This window comes from Biomphalaria glabrata, chromosome 1 (genome assembly GCF_947242115.1).
Source record: "Biomphalaria glabrata chromosome 1, xgBioGlab47.1, whole genome shotgun sequence".
NCBI lineage: Eukaryota > Metazoa > Mollusca > Gastropoda > Planorbidae > Biomphalaria > Biomphalaria glabrata.
In genome coordinates, this window is record NC_074711.1 from 64,556,232 (window position 1) to 64,572,526 (window position 16,295).

The 16,295-nt window shown below is 31.8% G+C and overlaps 1 protein-coding gene across 6 annotated transcripts; it reads right to left on the minus strand.

Annotated features, from left to right (window-relative positions):
- Positions 1 to 66: 66 nt before the first annotated feature.
- LOC106053097 (uncharacterized) lies at positions 67 to 15,515 on the minus strand. Of its 6 annotated transcripts, none has more exons than XM_056007977.1 (12): positions 10,121 to 10,223; positions 9,359 to 9,499; positions 8,234 to 8,322; positions 7,819 to 7,896; positions 6,234 to 6,821; positions 5,334 to 5,456; positions 4,877 to 4,995; positions 4,666 to 4,741; positions 3,866 to 4,014; positions 1,642 to 1,741; positions 1,218 to 1,291; positions 67 to 289 (listed from the first exon to the last, which is right to left on the minus strand). In XM_056007977.1, exons 2-12 carry the CDS (start codon positions 9,492 to 9,494, stop codon positions 223 to 225), a joined length of 1,599 nt encoding a protein of 532 aa, XP_055863952.1. In that variant the 5' UTR covers positions 9,495 to 9,499; positions 10,121 to 10,223; the 3' UTR covers positions 67 to 222. The 6 variants fall into 6 exon arrangements, with proteins under 6 accessions (XP_055863952.1, XP_055863946.1, XP_013064020.2 ...); XM_056007971.1 differs by having other exon boundaries at positions 9,988 to 10,217; XM_013208566.2 differs by having other exon boundaries at positions 9,866 to 10,217.
- Positions 15,516 to 16,295: the final 780 nt, after the last annotated feature.

The following is a 16,295-nucleotide window of genomic DNA, read 5'->3' on the forward strand; positions in this document are numbered from 1 at the left end:
TGTGCTTTTAAAAACACAAATGTTTTTTATTCAAGTGGCAATTAAATACAAAGGATATAAAACATGTACATTCAATATTTTATTATATACATAACATTTGAGCATGACAATGATGACATAGAGACAAGATGAAACATCTATTACAGGAAAGATACCAACATTAACAATGTAAAATGAAATTTAAAAAAAAAATAGCTTTAAAAATGTTTGATCATGGGAGATTCAACAATCACTGCAATGAATTCTAAATGATGCTTGAACTGCTCTATGGTCTGAAGCTGCACTGGACCTGCAGTGAAAATACAATCAATTTTTATAAATATAAGTTTTGATGTTTTTATTCACTAAAACATTGACTGCAAGTACATTTTCTCTTCCATTAAAGTTTAATTGTCTCATGTTTTGCTTATTAAAAAAAACTAATTTGTATAAATCAATAAAAAGAAAGTAAACTAGAAAATTACAGCAAAGTTAAAAAAAAAAAAAAAGATATTTATTAAACAAACTTAAAATAGTACAAGTTAGTAACAGAAATATTCTTAATGTAGTCCTGTGTAAAATACTGTATTCTGTGGGGTTCAAGATCCACAAAAAAAAAAGTCTAAACCACAATTTTATCCTAACAACATAGAAGGCAAAGCTAATTAGAGGAGTAAGAAAGCAGGAGGAGGGAAGCACAAACCAATTCTTTTCTTACCCACATTTTTCTACTTTGCCCCATCCCATGTGAATATGCCTACTTAAATAGCCACAAGAGAGCTTTGTTTCCCCTCTTTTGTCACTTTGGTCATTGACTGCTGTCTTATTGGCATGATGGATAAAGGACAGGGAAGTGGAAAAGTGAAGAGAAAGTCTTACACTGCAAAATTCAAGAGATATTGCAGACCCAAAAGGAAGGTGAGTCCTATATCAGACAGTAGTAAAAAACACAAAGCAGTTATTCCAATGTGAATTGATCCATAAGAAATTCATGAAATAGTGTTAGAGGTGAAAAGTAATATATTGCATTAAAATTTTTCGCTGTGGTGTATCAATCAACATTACAGATTTTTTATTTTCAGTTAGAAATTTATACTGCTATCAAAATGTAAGCCCTACCAGAATCTCAAGCCCTTGAACAACCCCCCCCCTCCTTTTCCCAAGAAAAAAAAAGAGTGGTTCTTAGATTCAATATACTATGTGAACTATAGATCTTGTTTCTTGTAATTAAGGATTACCTAGTATTATCTTGCAGTACTTCTATATTTTCAGCTGTGACTTGGTCAGATTTCTTTAAAAAAATGTAATCAATCTGATAAAAAGAATAAAGAGTTTAAATGTAAAAAAATGATCACTAACTAGATACACAAACCAAGTTTTGTAATATTTTTATTTAAACTAGCTGAAAAATCAAGTTCTCTCTCTTTTTTTTTTTATTTTTATTTAATCATTACATAATTAAGAAAATAGCTCATTCAATTCTGCACATAATTCATTGATTATTTTTCCAATATTTAGAAAGGCACAGATATAATTTTTTTAGAATTCGAGTGATAACGTTTATGGCAGCATTTTCAGTCCTTTCACAAAATATTGCCAGATCCATTTTTTTTTAAATCTATTTTTAAGAAATTTCTCATTAAATTGCTTTAGTTCACTCACTCTTTTTATTAATTCTTCAATGGCACTGAAAGTATATCCTTCCACTGAAGGCTGTAGCAATGTCCATACATCTGTGAAGCCAGCTACTTCAGTTAGCAACCTGTCCAGAATCATTTATTTAATAATTTTTTAAAATTTGATTAATGATGAAGATAAAGTCAAGTCAATTTTCTTAATATACTATTATAATTAAAAAAAAAACAACAAAAAAACTACATTAAACTTAAAAAATATAGTAAAAGGAGCCTGTTAATAGAATAAATCAATAAAAGGATTTTCATTTATATCGAATAAAAATATTTCGAATAAAAATATTTTATTTTTAGCCAATTAAACACTAGGAAAAAAAATGTGGGGCTAGTGATATCTGAGAGGTTTCTGAGCTACCTTATGGCCTTTAGCAAACGAAAAACATCTACTTTAAGGGGAGGTATCCCTGAAAATCTTATTTTTGTTATTTCTAAAGCTAAACCTTTGAAATTTGTTATGGTAACATATAATGATATTCTAAAATAAATAATGCTAAAAAAGAAAGATTTTGAATGATGGTTGCCATGGTAACGGCGGCCATATTGTTTTTTGTATACAAATTAAAACTCTGAATTTTGTAAAAACTATTGATCAGAAATACATGAAATTGAATTAAAAGATAAGGAAAAAGGATCCTCTAAATTGGTACAATGTCAGAATTAAAGATTTAAGTATGTTAAATTTTTTACAAATTTTTGAATTTTTAGTATTTTTTTAGACCTAAAAAACAGGATAAATATTAATTAAAAATATTTTGAAAAAAAGTAAATAAAATATTGAAAAAAACAACATTGTACCAGTAAAGTAAATGATGTCCTTAAGAAGTGTTTCAAATTTCATCAAAATCTATAAAGTAGTTTTGGAGAAATTCCTAGTAAGGCATAATGACATGTGCAAAAACTAACATTTTGAGAAAAATGAGTTTAAAGTATAACTTTTATTAAGATTTTGTCTTATAACCCTTACAAAAACATTAAAAAAACATGTTTTAGACACAGATTTAAGCAATAAAAATGATTGTAATGTAATGGAAAATGATTGATCTACTTAATTATGTTATTAGTTAAAAATCGATATCCTAGACCTAAAACTCGATTTTCTCTAGGGATACCTCCCCTTAAGTTTAACTGGTGAAGAAGATACATTTTTTTTGTTCTAATATAAAAAAAATTATAATTTTAACATTATCAGTTATGCAGTGAAGGACTATTTACTTGACATACTTGAATTTAATATATATATATGTTCAGTAATTTTAAAAAATTGATTAACTATCTGATCGAGTTGAGTCTAATTGAAGAGTATGCTAGTGCTAGATAGATGTTCCTCTTCCTGTCAACAAATAACTGGACTAGGGTGTGGAGTTGCTTGCCAATCATCCCGACCCTTGATAACGAGCCACAACCATCCAAGGCAACACTTATATAGAGGTGGTTTGTGGCATGAAAAGTAGATAAAAACCTTAGAACATTTTGTTATAACTGTCAGTAAGGGTAGACATGTGTGTGACTAGCTGACACACATGATACAGGTCAGCATGCTGCAAGTGGTCAACTGTGTCAAGGGACAAGGGACTAATCTACAGAAAAGTGCAGGAATAAACACTCCATGCAAAATTCACCAGTGATATGGTCTTGCAAGTTTTTTAGGCTTTGATAGACCCTATATAAAGAGAGAGTGAATCCGAGTCAAGACCATTCGGTTCAGTACAGTTTAGCACAGCAATACAGGCTGTAAAGGGAGTCCAGAGTGAAGCAACAGGAGGCCAGGATGAGACAGAAAAGTAGAGTTTTATATAGCAAAACAGTTATCTACACTGAAGTATTCCTACAGTCAGTGTTTTGTGTAACCAAATGTAAAGTACTGGCTGATAATTTATTAGACTTATTAAATAATAACTTTATTTGGAGCCCAAGTTGTCAAGTTCTTGAGTTGATAATTATTGAGCAGTGTTTGGAGAGACACTGATAGAGAGATGCACAGATATTTTAAATACACTGGAAATGATAGTGAGATTGAATATGCAATGTTTACACATTACATAACACAGCAGCAAGAACAAAACTTTTTCCAAGAGCTTTAAAGATTGTAGATAGGGTTAGGTTTAGGCATGTGGATGATTAATTTTAAAAAGACAAAAGTAATTATTAGAGGATCAAAATAGAAATAAGTTAGAAAAAAAAATACAAATAACCTGATTGCCTTCTCTTCTGGTGTAGCATTTAGGTCACCAACAAGAATGACAGGATCTTTTCCATGTACAGACATAAACTGTATAATTTGTTTAACAGATTCTTCCCTTGCTTCATGGCTCAGTGATAAATGAGTATTAAAGATATGTGCCTGAAATAGAATACAATTAAATCCAGAAATTTCTCAGTAGTATAGGGCTGATCATTTTGTAATAAAGGAAATGGTAACTATAGTTTTATGTACAAATCATGTAATATTAACCAAATAAAAATGTTCAATTTTTTTTTTTGAATTAAATAGTCTAGTCTTTCCATCACTTGCTTTTAACTAAATCTAGCTCTATAATATAACAAATGTAAAGGATGTTACATTCCATTAATATGAAGTCACTAAGGTATTAAATGTACTATTTTTTTCATTGCATTGTTTATTGTTGTGATAAACATTTACCTTATGAAATAATAAGGTGTTGTTTTTTTACATAAATATTGAGAGTTCACCTTTTGGTTTTATGTGAAGCCATATGATCAACCACTTCACTTACTCTGACAGTTGTCAAGTATGTCTAACCATTACAGTTGGGTGGACTCAAGTACTCATTTATGATGTCAAGAATTAAATAAATAACAGCTCAATAGTCAAGATACTTGAGACACTGACTTAAAAGCATTTTAAAAACAAAACTAAACAAAATATATGTAATAAGAAAATGAGCTTCTGACATTGTAAATAGCAACTTTCTTGTAACAAAAAAAAAACAACAGACACAGTGCATCTTAATCATTTTATTTAGTGACTTACCTTACCAATACATGGTAAGTCTACAACTACATGTAAGCAAACTCTTTGATGTAAATCAGCTGTATTTCTGCGATTTCTAAATTAAAAAAAAAAAAAAAAAAATTCATTGTAATACTACTATTATTATTAACAAAAACCTCAACTAGCACACATTCTGACTGAATAGAATTTTTTTTGCAGTTTTAAGGTAAAAAAGAAACATAAACTTCACCTAAATAAAAGTAAGTAGTCATGGTGAATAATTGGGAATTTAGAGAATATTGCAACACCTTCTTCAGTTCTCCCTTGGTCAAAACTGCTTTTATGTAGCTGTGCTGGTTGATAAACAAACTGAAATTAAAACCAATAACTTAGAATTACAAAAAAATTATCACAGATTCTACTTTAAAAGTAATATTCAGGGATGACACTAAGGTAAGGATAATTTCCGAACATTCAAACTTCTAGACGTTCATGTTTATCTCTTCTTAACATTCACCCTTTTAGACTTTCATTTTCATCTCCAAACATGTTTTCATTTAGATAGAAACTGAACAGAACTACTTTTAAGAAATAATGTTTAAGCATATGTATAGTATTTTTAGATCAAATGTATAGTAAGTGCTGTTTAGAATTTTTGAATTGAGATGAAATGTTAGAAAAAACTACAACAATGGTTTGTTTAAAACCTGATATCCTGGCATTTGTGATATAAGATAATCCATTTGACTAGGTCCTAAACTTCCACCTAACGGAGATTCAAATCGTACTTCTTGAAATGCTACTATGTCTGGATTGTTTTTTTTCAAAAGCTGTGAAATAAATTGATACAATTGTTATGATTTTAAGTCATTAGATTTGAAAAAAGGGTAAAGAAAAAAAGCTTGTAGGATAAAAAAATAAATAAAACAAATATTGCATACAAATATAATTATAAATTTATTTCAAAAGTTTAAAAAATATTCCCCTTCAAGACCTTGTGGTCTATGGAACAGATGATGTAAAGCTTATCTGTTTCTAAGGCTTATAGTTAATGAGAATATAACAAGGCCAGCACATCTTCTTCTTGTTATTTTCTTTTAAAGATATGCTGTCCATTATGAAATTAAAAAAAAATTTAAACTTATAACATGAGTTATATAATTAGGATGTATAGATAACTGAAAGGAAGGCACCGTGGCTGAGTGGTAAAGTGCTTGGCTTCCAAGCTGGGAAGTACCGGGTTTGGATCCTGGTGAAGACTGTGATTTTTAATTTTGGGATCTTTGGGTACCCCTGAGTCCACCCAGCTCTAATGGGTACCTGACATGAGGAAAAGTAAAAGTGGTTGGTCATTGTGCTGGCCACAGGACACCCTCATTAACTGTAGGCCACAGAAACAGATGACCTTTACATCATCTGTCCTATAGACCACAAGGTCTGAAAGGGGAAATTTATAGATAACTGAAACATTCAGACTGGAAAGATAAATGAGGTAATGAGACTTAGTCTAGAATATAATCAGGATAAATAACTGACATGTTCAGTCAAAATGATAAATGAGATAATGAAATACATGTAGCTTAAGTCTGTTTCAGTACTATACTAACCTTACCAATGGCCTCCATTCTAGTTGGATAATGCACACTCTCTCCTAGATAAGTGTTGAAGTTCCAAATATTGTAAGTCATAACAGTAAAAGTGTTCCAGCGAGTTCTATTTGATGCCTGACTTTCATTATCAAAATGTTGTTTGAATTGAGAACAAGTTTCACTTTTTGGTACACCTTTTTCTCCTGCACATTTATCAAAGGTCACAACAGATGAAGCAATGTCTTGGTTTGAGTGCAGAGGTGACAGCTGTTTATTATTGCTCAGAGATGAGAGAATAGTTAAATTAACTGCTCTTCTGTTGAACTGAAAGAAATGTTCATATCTGTTTCTCATTTCCATTGCAACATCATGTTTACTTGCCCTGTAATTTGAGTGTGAGTATACAAAGAAATGTTCATGTTCAAGTGACCTAGTTAGTGTCACAAAATGAAGATGTTCTGTTTCATTAAAGGTTTTTCTGATTTCAAGATTGTAGTTTGTTCCAAAGGACACTGGCACTGAGATAGGAAGCTCATAACCTTTGTTATTTGCAACCAGCTTTGTGTATACAAGAGGAGTGTATCCAGAATCACTATACCAAAGATCCTGTTGATGTAACATATTCAATGTTAAATACATTGATGTTATTTTGAACTAGATGACTACATTTTTTCTATTAATTTCATTCCTCCCTTTATATCTGCCCTATAAGGTCAGACAAACAAAAGACTGCACTATTTATTTCTGCTCAATTTCTGAATTTCATCAAAATCACCCTCCCCTTTTTTTCCTCACAGTCTCAGCTTTAAAAAAACAAAATAATAATAAACATTTTGGCATGACCATTCATCAAATAGTTAGCAGCTCAAGGTTGCCTGCAATATGAAAGGAGTTTTAAAAAAGAGAAAAAAAAAGTTTTAATTGATGGATATGAAAAATATGCACATTTTTTTTATAAAACAATTTTTAAAATTTTAAATGTAAAATGCTAGTTTAAAGGCATAAAGTAGTTTGGTTAACTTTCAATGTAAACAAGTGAGTACCACAGACTCTAAGGAGACCACCCACAAGTTATGAACACTGTACAAATTAATACTGTAACCCCATTCTACTTTATTCTAGAAAAGGGGTCAGATCAAAGAAGTTCACAGAGTAAGCACATGTTTATTATAATTAACCAATCATAAGGTCAGGAAAAAAGTAACAAACAGTTTCTAGAAAGTGATAGCTAAGAGAAATATTTGGAACAGAAGTTTCTAGGATTCTAGAAAACAAAATTTTAAAAAGTATACATTGGTAGAAAGCTAATTAGTCGAGGTCTTAGAGTTGTTGCAGGTCCTTGAGCAGTTGCGGGTCCACAAGTTGTTTAGAGTTAAGTTAAATGATAGAAAGTTCATTTGTATCAGTACAAAATTGTATCAGTACAAAGTAGTAACAGTATAAAGTTGTACCAGTACAGTGCAAAGTGATGCCAATCTAAAGTTGTTACAGTAACAAAAGTGTAACTAGGAAACATTATTATGTGGTTATATTACTTTAATGAATTTGAAAGAATTGTCAAGTTAATGTTGAATTAAGAATTAATGGATAGGCTTTAACTTACTACTTTAGTAAGACATCTTGCACTGAAATTGTGTGATTCAAATTTGATCATGCTCTTTGAAACCAAATTGAGGGAAACCTAAAAGAGAAAAAAAAGGTATTGAAAAGACAAAATCTTAAAGGGTAAATTATAAATGTAGAGACAGTAAATAATAAACTACGCAAAAAAATTGATCTATACACAAAATATTTGTTCAATATGCTTAAATAAACATATGTAAAAGCTAAAATCTGAAATATTTGTTTTGTTTTTTTGCCTATTATGGTTATATGAATATAAAAAAAAAAAATTAACAATCCAAAATCATGAATGTTGTCAATAAGGTCACTTGCATGAAAGATGACTCCCATCATACTGAATACTAAATTCAACTGAAAATAATTATTAAACATTATTATAATGATCAATCAATTACCTTAATGGCCTGCTTTTGATCTTCAGCATTCTTTGAGGGTTCAAAAACAACATGTTTCCAAATATTTCCATATAAAAGGTGGCTGTAATCTAAAGATGAAAATAAACTGAAACTAAATAAAGGAGTTGAACAAGGCTTTGAAAAAATAAATAGAAACTATTGAATTAATTAAAATCAATTAATTAAAATCTATTAACAGACTGTAATGCATTTATAATACCAGTTTAGATTATTCTTGCTCTTTAACTCTGCCAAGTCATTGGTTTTTCTAGCTAACTCAGGCAACCTATTTCATGCTCTAATAGCGCTAGGGAAGAAGGAGCACTTGTACAAATTTGTCCTAGCATATGGAACAAGGAATGTGCCTTTATCTTTGATTCTTTCTGAGTATTTTATTAGGTTACATACTTTACTTTTAAGTCTTCTATCCTGAAGGCTTTCTAAATTTAGTGATTTAACTAAAGGGGTTACTCTAGTCAAGTGTGAATATTCATTTATTATGAATCCCAATGCTCTATTTTATGTCTATTCTAGTTTCTTAATGTTTTCTTGAGTTGAGGGGTCCCAAACAGAGGATGCATATTGTATTATTGACATAACTAAGGTTAAATAACATTTTAGTTTAAATGTTATTTGCAGAAACTTCTTTTAATAAACCATAATGCTTTGATTTTTTAATGATTTCATCAGTATGAGGATTCCATGATAGTTTTTCATTATAACAACTCGGTATTTGGATTTTTTAGTCTGTATAACTTAATCAACAGATTCCAATTTAAGTAATATATACCAATTTCACAAATTAGGTGTCTACCACAAGATCAACTCATATACATTTTCTTGCAGAAGATATTTTAATATATCTCTACCAACATGACTCTTCCCATCATTTTCATGTCACAATGGTTGAAATTTTCTCAAGCACTTTATAAACAATAATTCTATTGACTCTTTCTTCTTATGATCAAAAACAATCTCTACACTCTTTTTACTTTAGGTTCCAAGAGAATGCATTTTAGCAGCTTAAAATTCAGGAAATACTTTGACACACAAAGAGGGTCCAGTAGATTTCATTCAATTACTAATATTTTTTAGACTTCTAAGTACAATAAGAGGAGAAATCACCTGGTTCATCCACTTCAGTATCATACAGTTTTATGTTGTCATTATTATGGTCATTAACTTTACTGCTTGTAAGTTGAAGTTGTAATAGTAGCCATAGAAAAGGTAAAGATCTACTAGATACAACTTTATAAAACATTAGCTCTAAATTAAAATGTAAAATAATACCCAGCATTATGATGAACCTACTAGGCTACTGATGAGCATGTGATTTATTAGTGACTATTAGTCTATAACTTTATTTAAAAAAAAAAAAAGTTTATTAGAAAGTAGCCGCTTTAGTCTTAGTTTAGTTAGACATCTAGATCATGATCATCTATTCTAGAAATAGTAGAAGTAGAGGAGTTAAGGCGGAGTTAAGCCATTCAATGATTTATTGCATTGGCACCTCCAAGATCACCAAGATCTGGAGTCATTCATTTCACTCTGGCTCTCTTCAACTAAATTAAATTAGATCTAAATTAATTTCAAACAGTTTAAAGTTTTATATTGAAAATGAAATTGATCTACTATTGTCTATTCAGTCTATTGACAGTATTGACTATTGAAATCTTTTCTTAGAATCTATTCATTCGTCTATCGTATCTATTCTCTATTCATATTCATGATAATAATCATATTCATATTGTTACTGTAATCATCATCTACTACTACTAGTCTAGGAATCTAGATCTATTATTCTATATTAGAGAATCTAGAGATGACTCTCAGATCTGTCATCTGTCGATACAGATGAGACCCTGGATTTGATCTAGTATACTCTACTAGAGATTTAGATCTCAGATAGATCTAGATCTAAAAGTAACAGAGATGTAGATTCACAGAAAGTGAGAAAGTTTTGTGAGTAAACAATTTGCCGCTCTTCAATTTAGAGTCACGATAAGATATCATTGAACACTGAACTATACATGTGGCTGGTGAGACATATGTAGCGAAAGGGTAGCGAAACAAGGCTCCCGCGGGAGTGCCTAAGGCCAAGGAGGTGCGAGAGCATCTCCATCACTGGCGGATCCAGAACTTTGGAGTGGGGGGGGGGGGGCGATTTTTTTCCTAACCCTAACCTTAACGCCCAGTAAACCCTAACCCAATGCATAAACGTGCGTACTTTTCACGGCTGAAACGCATTCTCCTGACATCTACAGCTCATTACTTTTTAGTTGGGTTAGGGGCGAAGCCCCGACGCCAAAAGCGTTTTCCTGCATTTTTCACTGCAGAAACGCATTCTCCTGACATCTACAGCTCATTATTTGTCAGTGGGGTTCGGGGCGAAGCCTCTGCGCTAAAAGCGTTTTCTGGCATTCTTCACTGCAGTAACGCATTCTCCTGACCTACAGCTCATTATTCATTCTATTATAAAGGACCTTTTGAATAATGTGGAAAAATATTCTAATATGAATTTATAGTCCCTTAATACATTGCAAATACAACCGATTTGTTCTTTGAAAAGATAAGATACCCCATATATTTAGATTAAGGCTTTGAGGATCGCCGCCGAAAAAAAAAATTCGATTAATAATATTCAATAAAATTCAAGCGTAAATTGTGAGTTATAGTCCTAAATTTATTTAACTAGAAAAACATGAGATAGAGTAAAGGTTGGAAAAGGGCGACTAGGAAAATATTATCTGACTTTTGAACTCATCTCAACCGTGACTGTTATATTAAAAAATTTCGTTTGAATTATAACTTTTCCAAAGCAAAGTCTTTCTTAAAATAGTTATGACAAATTCATGTGAAATTACACAAACTCTGTCTGGAAAGGGGAAGGGCGGTAAAATGAAAACGATTAATCCTCGCTCCTTTTTTATAATTTCTGCTAATGATTGCATTTTGCATTAAAGAATAGGGGTTGGGCGACTCGATATAAGAATTTACTTTATAGCATATATAAATTATATTAGTGACAGAATTTTTTAATTTTGTAATTTCTTACTATAATACAAAAAGAAAAAGTATTGGTTTGTCCGATGGGGGGAAAGTGATTGCATGTATCGCACTTCCACCTGTTTATATTATATAGACATTCGACTAATTTTGTTCACATACTATGATTTCTCCATAAAAGTAGGACCGCCCCCCCCCCTCACACACAAAGGGTTTAGATGGGAAGGGCAGTAGAGGTATTCGCTTCTTCCCTTCCAATCGGCCAACAGGTGAACGACATAATATAAAGACCGGTTAAAATACCAATAACAAGTTTTAATCATATAGATATTTAATTGATTCTGTTAGTAAGCTGTGATTTCTACAAATAAATAGGACCGCCCCCCCCCTACTCGAAAGTTAATGGTGGGGGGAGGGGTGGATTGATACCATTTCCCCCTCCCGACCCTACCAAATCGGCCAAAATACTAGAAAAGGGGGGGGGGGCGAAATAATCTAAAAATAGGTTGAAATATAAATCATTAGTATATATTATTAACATAAGTAATAAATTCGTATACAAATTGTGTGAGTTCTATACTAAAATTGTCCCGCACGATTAGCCTGGTACAGTAGCCTAGGCCTATACGAATACGACGGGGTCCCAGTGGTGCGGACTTCGACCGCGTCTATAGTCTGCGAGTCCGGAGTGCCCGTGTCCATCGGAACTTCGGAAGTGAACGCAAAATTAACTATAAGTTTAACCCAGAGTCTCACCTTCCGTCGGACAGGACAGCGGGAAGGAGGAACTCGCTGTCCAATTCAGGCTGGTGAAAGGGAGCTTTTGTTCGCTTTTGCTGGCCTTAAAGTTCCAAGTGCGACACACAACACTACTAGACAATTTCAGATGGTGAGCCCGGAATATTCGGCTGCACACTAGCCAGGTTATTCCCGTCTAAGCTTGTCTTGATTTTGTACAAAGCTTATAGATCTATCAAGTCACTGTGTCTTTCTGTCCGATAAAAAGTGTGCGTACGTTATTTCTCCCACCCCCTTTTTCGGATCAAGTTGAAACTTTGCACAATTATTCGTAGGCATAAATAAGATTACCTATATGAATCAAATAATAATAAAGGTTACAAAGACACTTTGTGTGAAAACTCGAAATCGGCTCAGGAGGGTAAAAAAGGCAGATTTCAATATTTTCAGAAAGAATATCAGAAACTATGAGCTACAAACTATCAACCACTATCACCCTATCTCCGTCGATACAAAAAGAAGAGACCTATTTGTTTCGAAAGTGTTAGTTCGACTAACACACAGTATATGGAGATTTATTAATGATATTATTATTATTAGCCTACATTGTTTATATTCATATAGATTCATTGAACAGATACTTATGAACAATTAAGTAGTTAAATGCGGACCTTACTTTACTTACTTAAAAAAAAGAAAAATGCTGTTCCCCTTTGGTTTGGTGTATAATATAAAACATTACTTTTATCATTAATGATTTCAATTATATTCCACTTATATGCAAAATAAACTTTTTTTTAATTTAAAAAAAGTAAACATTTTGTTTTTGTAAATTTAGGTAGTTAGTAGGCCTATGACAGAAATTACTTTATTATGTCCACGTAGGCGGAGTGGGCCCGAACAAAAATTTTTGAAAAATAATTTTTGACAAAAACTTAAAATCGTTTGCATAAATATGTTTAAATATGATACGCTGTCTTCCTTATTATATATAGTCTCCCGTATTTGTTACAACTAATAGGGAATAGTTGTAAAAATTGTGTATTTTTATGAAAAAAAAAAACTGATTGCATAGTTGATTTTAAAAATTAATTTTTTCGCGTTCAGAAAATAAAATAGTAGCGGTTGCATCCGAACTTTAAAAGATCTAAAATATCATGTTGTCGGATTTTCAATATCTTTTCTAGTTTAAGCGATCGAAAAATGGGACGGACGGACCACACAAAACTAATAGCGGCTTTTGCCCTTTCGGGGGCCGCTAAAAAGTAACCAGTTCGTCAATTAATTACTGGTAATTAATTATTTTGTTTCATGTCAATAAGGGAAACTAATCATTCAGTATTCACAGATATGACTAAATTTGTTGGGTTTAGTCCCCTTAAATAAGCGTTGACGCTCTTTCTCCCTCACGCATTCTCCGATCAATTTGATACTATAATCTTTAAACAATTATTTATTGTACCTAATAAAACATGGATCAATTGTTTAAAAAAAAATAATTATTCAATTAATTATTGATAAAATTAATTATTTTGTTTGATGTCGAATAAGGGAAATAAATTGTACTTTTTTTTTTTCTTATTTCTCTGTCCCTTTTCTTTTGCTAGCTCTGTTCTCTTGTCTTCTGCAATTTTCGCGCTAGTTTTCGAAGGGCGGCGCCACGATACTCTATCATGTATTCCGTTTCTCAAGTTGGAGGGTCAATATTGAAGGCTTTCAAAGACGCCCCTGAACTGGTTATAGGCCTATAGGAGCTTTTAAGGAAGCGAGTCTTCCACATTTTGCAAACATGGCCTGCCCATGGCAATTGAGACTGCATCAGCATTGTCTGGATGCTTTACAAGCCCGTTTTTCAGAGGACTGCTGTGTCGAATATTTTTGTCTTGTCATTAGATGCTGTGGAATTAACATATATAGTCAAACTAAGATAGCCTAAAGCTTAGGCCCCCCAGACAGATCGCCCCCCCCCTTTTTTTTTAAATGTGCGAATTACCTGTCATTCTCACCTCTTCTTTAATATATATTAACAATCATTTGTGAAATCTAATGCCAGTAATTTTATTAATTTTAAACACTTAATTATTATTTTATAATAGAAAAACGCGTATATATGAGATACAGTATTTAGAATGTTAATATCTTCTAGTCATGCATGTTAATCAGTGACTTAAACCGTGACCTCCGTGACCCCAATGTCGAAGGCGCCACTTAAACTCTGCTAAGTCATTGGTCCTCCTGGCTGATAGGCAACTCATTCCATACTCTAATGGCACTAGGGAAGAAGGAGCACTGGTACAAATTTGTCCTAGCTGCTCTAGCATATGATTTAAGAAATGTGCCTCTATCTTTGTGTCTTTCTGAGTATTTTATTAGTTTTTTTTTTTTTTTGTATTTGTAAATAATGGTTCATTTTTTTATGTATTATGGCTACTTTACTTTTTTCCCCCCACTGCCCTTAAGTGTCTCTAAATTTAGTGTTTTTTTTTTTTACTAATGGTGTTAGTCTATTTAAATTTGAATATTCATTTATTACAAATCTCGCTTCTCTATTTTGTATTTGTAAATACAATACGATCCCATGCTTCTTACGCTGACACCTGCAGTACCTTATTTTGTCAATACAATAAAAATTGCAATCTATTTGTAAGATAGAATACATGATGGTATAAGAGTCTACTTCAACGAATGAAGCAACAAACAATAGCCTAAGTTGTATTAACCAGAGAGTAAAAAACAAACAGAATGTTAGGCTATGGAATGATTTAAGCAAAGATGAGATTTTATACAGTGTAAAAAAAAAATGTCTGTCAGCACTCCACTGGCTTATTTCAAAAATCAAAGAAGTTTTTTTGTTTTTTTTTGCAAACCAAGACATATATATATATATATATATATATATTGCCTAGAAAGCTTGTTCTAATCCAAACGGACAAATGATGAAAAATATTGCTGTGAATTTTAGTTTATTCGCCATCAACTGGTCTTGTTCCATTTGCTAATTCTTTGCAAATTCTTGTTATACATAGATTTCAGCGATGTATTTTGGGATTGGTGCAATTCGAAGTCAAAATAAAGATAAATAATAAATAACAGTACAAGAAAATCATTCTTTGACGAGTTGTGGAAGTCATTACTTCAGAACGTGATTTACCTTTCAGAGGAAACATTTGGTTCTCACAGTGGCAATTTTCTTCGACAACTCTTACTCCTAACAAAATCTTCTCCTTGACTAGCAAACCATCTACACAATTTGGGAATAGAGGATCAGGTGTCATATCTTGTCTTTAAACATCTGCGATGATTTTATCAAAATTATGGCAACTTAAGAGCCTCGATCTTGGAGGATTAAAAATGGAGGGTAATTTAGTGTATCATAGACCACTCCCTTTTTTATCAGCTCATTTGTATTGTAAAGTGTGCTTCATCAGATGATGGGCTTCATATTGAAAGGTGTATACATTTCTTAGAGATGGGGTATTTACACAGGGAAAAGTATCAACAAGATTGTGGAAATAGGATTCTAGTAAACGCCATGTCTATCAAATACAAGACTATAAAGAAAATAATATTGAAGATTAACATGTATATTAGATATGGAATGTAGGGCCTACTGGTCATTTTACAATTTGAATTATGAATGGACCTTATGTTTGATAACTTAGTTGTATGACATTTAGCGCTTGAGCTATAAAAGGGAAGTAACCTTTGAAGGTTTATGGGCCATGTCTATCAAATACAAGACTATAAAGAAAATAATATTGAAGATTAACATGTATATTAGATATGGATTGTAGGGCCTACTGGTCATTTTACAATTTGAATTATGAATGGACCTTATGTTTAATAACTTAGTTGTATGACATTTAGCGCTTGAGCTATAAAAGGGAAGTAACCCTTGAAGGATTATGGGCACGATAAATTGTGCCGATGTGCTAAAAACCTAAAATATTAAATACCTAATTGAATATAAGTTAAAACCTCTAAATATCTGAAAATTATTTTTAGTACTGATACATGATATCTAGTCATACAAAGTCATAAAATCAAACAATGAAAGGCCTTTTTAAGTATAAATCCGGTTCTGCCATTATATATTTACAGAAAGAAAATTTTAATTTACAGATTTTGAGAAGACCTAAGTAACAAGCTAACATCATTGTTCATAAAACAGGCTGTAAATAAACGTGTCATCTTTCTGTCCTGTAAATGATGTGCACATCATTACCCTGTTCCTTTAGTTTAGGTAAAAGGCCAACACGAAAACAAATCAATTATGTGTGAGGTTGTGGCTTTAAGCTAAAGAGTGAAAATGGACATA